Raw genomic sequence first — 5830 nt, forward strand, 5'->3', positions numbered from 1 at the left:
CAAAGAGATAAGAATAGAGACCATGGGGCGCCTGAGTGTCTCAGTTGGTTAAGCGTCCAACTTCGGCTGAGGTCATGATCTCGCAGTTCCTGAGTTCAAGCCCCACATCAGGCTCTGTGCTTGTAATACCCAAGATTTCTTTATTGTCCCCCCAAAAAACAGAAACCGCCAGGGAGACCGAGTCACGCATGCAAAAGCAAAGGGCTTTATTACGGGTTTAGGCTCGCTGGCGCCTAAACTCGGGCTCACAGACTTTACCGGCGTCGAATGAAAATTTGAAAAGAAAAAAAATGTCTCCTCCAATTCTCACTCAACTCTCCTTTTGAAACTAATTACACATATGTTGGACTATTTAGCATTGTCTTAAAGATTCTTATTTCATCATCATTATTTTTAATGTTATTATTTATTATTTTTTTCTATCTGCATTTTATAATGGATTATTTCTGTTGATCTGTTTTTCTTTCAATGATCCTTTCTTTGGCTGCACCCAGTTTGCTATTAAATCAACCTAATGAATACTTTATTTCCAATATTATATTCTTGTTTTTATAAATCTCTTGGGATTTTTTAATCTGTTAGTCAATTTAGTATTTCTTTTGTCTAAATTTCAAAAAATTATTATAGAAATTATTTTAGAGATTTTGTTCTGCGGCACCTGGGTGTCCTAGTCAGTTAAGCATCCAACTGTTGATTTTGGCTCCGGTCATGATCTCACAGTTTGTGAGATTGAGCTTCACATTGGGCTCTGCACTGGCAGTAAGGAGCCTATTTGGGATTCTCTCTCTCTTGGTCTGCCACTCTCTCTTTCTTTCTCTCTCTCAAAAAATTTTTAAAAACTTCCAAATAAGCGATTCTCTCTCTCCCTCTGATCCTCCATCCCACTTGTGCTTGCTTGGTCTCTCAAAAGAAAAAAAAGTCTCTTTTTTTCTTTTGCTAATTGCAACATTTAGGTCACATGCAGATCTGCTTTTACTGAATATTTTTACTTCTTGATTATGGGTTATATTTTCTTGCTTCTTTGTATTTCCAGCAATTTTTAATTTTATGATGCTGGAATTATGAATATTTTGTAGAGACAGTGGATTATGTTACTCTTTTCTATAGATTGTTTCCTTTATTCTGGGATGCAGTTAATTTACTAGCAGATCACCTGAGCCTGCTGAGACTTGGACTTAGCCTTTATTATGATGGATCTAGTTCAGCTTTGCCCTTAGCCTGATGGCTTAGTCCTTATTCTTAAGGTATGGATTTTATAGGTTTCATCTTAATGTCTGGTTTGTTCATCAAAGCGTCTCCACTCTCATTAGGACAGAATCCTAACAACTCCCTAGTACTGTGTATTCTATGTGACCTCTCTTCAGTTCTTAGTCTTCAAACAGATGTTGTGCCTAGACATATGGAGTCTTGCCAAGAACATACAAATTTTAGAATTCAGCTAAGAACTCAGGGGAGTCCTTTGTGCACATGCCTGAGGGTCCTCTTCTTTGGCTTTTTCCTCTGCATGCCTTACCCCACAGATTCCAGCTGTCCTAGCATCCATGAACACTGATTTTTGTTCCACTAGTAAAGACTGCTGCCATTTGCTTGGGTTCCATTTAACTAGGTTTGATTTGAAAATTGCGCTTACAGAGAAAGGATGAAAATGGTAGTTACCTCATTTTCTTGCCTTCTCTTAAGAATTTTATCCCTGTGCTGTCTGCTTCTCAAAGCTTTCAAATAGATGCTTCAGATATCTTTTTCCAGTCTTATAATTGTTTATGGTCAGAGGGTGGTAGTGTGATATTAGCTACTCCTTTATACCTAAAATCTGAAGTCTGATTGCTTGCATTTAAAGGATTTGTTTTTTGTTATTTGTTTTTTGTTTTTGCATTCCAGCCAAGCAGGAGGTCATATGGGCCCCAAGAACTAGGAGAGACTGAAAACCTGGAGACCTAAATTAGATCTGTGACCTTGGGCAAATGGTTTTCCTTCTTGGGATCTTAATGTCATTGTATAAAAGATGGGTGTAAATATTGGTTTTGTCAATCCATAAATTGCAGATATTGTAATCACCTGGGAAGATTAAAAAATATAATTACTGTACTCATAGCCATACAAATTCTGAGTCAGAAGATCTGGGTGTGGAGCCCAGAATTTCTTCCTAATAAACATTCTAGGTAATTGTGGTGCTCATCCACATTTGGGAAATACTGGATAATTTCTCAAGTCTCTTCAGGTATAAAATTCTGATAGTGTGTATGCTTGCTATTAAAGAATGGTAACTATAGCTCTGAGAACAGGTCATAGGATAGACAATTTTTGTCAAGGCAGAAGCTGGTGTGAAGAGAAGACAGAAAAAGACAAAAGCAAACTAAAGAGGAAGAACAAATTTGGATGCTTGCTTACATTGAGAATGTGACACTAGGATTCAATTTGAGGGCACCAAGAAGCTAAAAAGCCGGTAGTGCTCCAAGAAAAGCTACTGGATGGCAGGGATAGTCAAAGGGAGTTTTGACCAGTAAGGAATTTAGAAAAAGGCTGTTCTTGGCAGAGGTTAGGAGCATTAGGCTAATAGATATTATTGTGTTACCATTAAGTTTATGTTACATGGGAAGACAGGATAAGGGGATCAGAGAAGTCTACTTTCTTGATTGAGCTAGACATATTGCAATTATTCCTAGAATGAATTTGAATATAAATAAATGGTTGAATGCCCTACCCTAATTTATGATAGCCTTTTGTGTTAATCTTTCCATAATCTAACCACTTTTTTTATTAAAGCCTTTGCATATTTGTTACTTTCCAAATCCAATTTCTTGCCAGATCCAAGAGAGCAGGGACCCTAGTGTCATGAATTTCAGTAGCTCTCATCAGGAGGTAGTTTAGGCTAGTAGTTACAGAACAGGTGCCTGGAGTCAGAATGTGTATTGAATCTTGCAGCCAGAAGCTAGTAGAAGGGTTCTGCATCAGGTATATTACTGAGTATACAAAAACAGTAATAATGATAATTTTTTTCCACAATGAATTTTCTTTTAGTAGTACTGGATAAGTGTTTGTTGAAATAATTGTCTCTAGAAGCCAAACCAACCAATATCAAGGGTATAAACAAACATTTCTTATTCCTTTGGGAAAATAATCTCTGAGGAAGTAGTTTTGAGGGCATCTTTGTCTTAATTATTAGGACACTGAGATCTGTAATCCTTATAAAACTCCTTATTCTTCTGTTATCCTCTGGTCTGGAAAAGGCACGTCTTCTTCCTTATCTCCAAGCTTTTGGGCAATTAACAATTGGAAATCATGTTCTTCAGTGTAGAAATGACTACAGGATAAACTATGGGTTCTGATCCTTTGATTCAGATTGGGAGGAGAGGGTTCTTAGCTCAGTCTATCATTTTCTATTCATAATGGCCATTTTCTATCCCAGGACAATTGTGGACAAGAAACAGCAGAGTATAGCATTACAGCTCTAAACTGAAGGAAGGTGAGTGACTTCCTAACCCTGGTCAGTCATGTAATATAGTGGTTCTGAGGGCACACCTGAGTCAGACTGTCAAAGTTCACCTTCTGGCCACACCCTGGTATTTTGAGGATTTGTTGTCTCATCTTCAAAATAGGGATAATATGTCATATAGCTCTTAATACATAGAATCTTATAGGAACCACTTAAGTAGGTGCTAGCTTTAAAAAGTTGTCATTAAACCTAAACAGACTTGAGCTAGAAGAGAATGGAGAGATGTGACCTCACTTTCTGGGTTTGACAGCAGTGACCCAGTGGTGGGGGTTCTGGGTTTTTGACAAGACTTTCTGCAGGGAGGAGGCCCATGTTTTAGCAATGGATGCACAGGCAGGAGAGAGAAGGACATAGAAAATGGACTAACAGAAGGTCTAAGACATATATCTTACTTTTGAATTAATTGGGATATGAGTAAATTACCACAATCTCTCTGGAGGTGAAGTTCAGCCTCTAACTATGCTCTCTGGAAGTTAAAGTCACTTGGGCCGTAGGATAGATCCATAGCAAACAGTAAAAGCCTTCCTACCATTCTAACATCAAGTCTCTCTGTGGATTTCATTCTTCAGAATGGGGAATGGATACTGGGAAGGTAGTTGTACTTCTTTCTCTCTAACTGGTTCACTTTTATTTTCTCCAGATTGCACTCGTTCCACTCATCCCCAAGAGGAGAATGGCAGCTAAGAATTCTTCTGTGACAGAGTTTATCCTTACAGGCTTAACAGACCAGATAGAACTGCAGACCCCTCTCTTCTTCCTGTTTCTAGGTTTCTACATGGTCACTGTGGTGGGGAACCTGGGCTTGATTTCCCTGATTGGGTTGAATTCTTGCCTACACACTCCCATGTACTTTTTCCTCTTCAATCTCTCCTTAATAGATTTCTGCTATTCCACCACCATCACCCCCAAAATGCTAAGGAGTTTTGTCTCAAAGAAGAACATCATCTTGTATGCAGAGTGTATGACTCAGCTCTTTTTCTTCTGCTTCTTTGTCATTTCTGAGTCCTTCCTCCTGTCAGCAATGGCATATGACCGCTATGTGGCCATCTGTAAACCACTGGTGTACACAGTCACCATGTCTCCTCAGGCCTGTTTATTCTTTTTGTTGGGTGTCTATGTGATGGGGCTTTCAGGTGCCATGATCCATATGGGAAGCATAGCAAGTCTGACCTTCTGTGCTGACAACCTTGTCAATCATTTCATGTGTGACATCCTTCCTCTCCTTGAGCTCTCCTGCAACAGTACTTATGTGCATGAGCTGGTGGTCTTCATACTTGTGGCCATTGACATTGGAATGCCCATTGTCACCATCTTCATCTCTTATGCTCTGATTCTGTCCAGCATTCTGCACATTCACTCCACTGAGGGCAGGTCCAAGGCTTTCAGTACATGTAGCTCTCACATAATTGTGGTTTCTCTTTTCTTTGGTTCTGGGGCTTTCATGTATCTCAAACCACCTTCCATTTTGCCCCTTGATCAAGGGAAAGTGTCCTCCCTGTTCTATACCATTGTCGTGCCCATGTTAAACCCCCTGATCTACAGTTTGAGGAACAAGGATGTCAAAGTTTCCCTGAGGAAAACCTTGGAAAGAAAAATATCTTGTTGAGAAAGGAGTATTTGAAGAAGATACACCGCTTCATTTATTAGTGTGTGTGTTTTCAATGAAGGATCCAAGTTCCTGTTTTTTCTGCCGTCTGTAATCGAAAGGAATTTGAAGTCTTTATGTTTCACGGATGTTTAGTACATATCTATTTTCTGTATCCCCTGATCCACTTCGACTATTTCAGGACGATTTTATGCATTTTTCTACAATCATAAATCATTTAATCTTAAATGAGGCTTATAAACCATTTTATCTGACCTCACTTAACGGATATTGGAGACTTAGAAATTTTATATATGTTTTCCAGGGCCATACAACTAAGTGGTTCCATAAGTGGGACTGGAATCCAGGCTCTTGAATTCTAATCTACTTTGTTTTCCTTTCCTTTCTGCCATGTTTATTTTTCTTTATTGCTGCTCTTGCAGTTTTCATTTTTTAACATATGATATTTTAGCATGTTATAACTGATTCTACTTATAGTACTTTAATATAACTTGTCAATAAACAACTTTTTAGAAATAACTTGTTGATATTCTATTTTTCCTTTTAAAAAGTTATTATTTTAACTCCAGTTAACATACAGTGTTATATTGGTTTCAGGTGTACAGTATAGTCATTCAACAGTTCATACATAAGCCTGTGTTCATTATGACAAGTATACTCCTTAATCCCCATTACCTATTTAACCCACACCCACCCCCTTCCCTCTGGTAACCATTAGTTTGTTTTCTACA

General features: G+C 38.3%; 1 protein-coding gene across 1 annotated transcript; it reads left to right on the top strand.

The window, feature by feature from the left end:
• The first annotated feature begins 4157 nt into the window (after positions 1–4157).
• On the top strand, positions 4158–5099 carry LOC115272646 (olfactory receptor 8B12-like). Its single transcript, XM_029915658.1, has one exon. It carries the CDS (start codon positions 4167–4169, stop codon positions 5097–5099), a length of 933 nt encoding a protein of 310 aa, XP_029771518.1. The 5' UTR covers positions 4158–4166.
• The last annotated feature ends 731 nt before the right edge of the window (positions 5100–5830 follow it).

This window comes from Suricata suricatta, chromosome 11 (genome assembly GCF_006229205.1).
Source record: "Suricata suricatta isolate VVHF042 chromosome 11, meerkat_22Aug2017_6uvM2_HiC, whole genome shotgun sequence".
NCBI lineage: Eukaryota > Metazoa > Chordata > Mammalia > Carnivora > Herpestidae > Suricata > Suricata suricatta.

Excerpts from the sequence above, each read along its gene's own strand:
- LOC115272646 (XM_029915658.1), top strand. The coding sequence starts at position 4,167 with ATGGCAGCTAAGAATTCTTCTGTGACAGAGTTTATCCTTACAGGCTTA.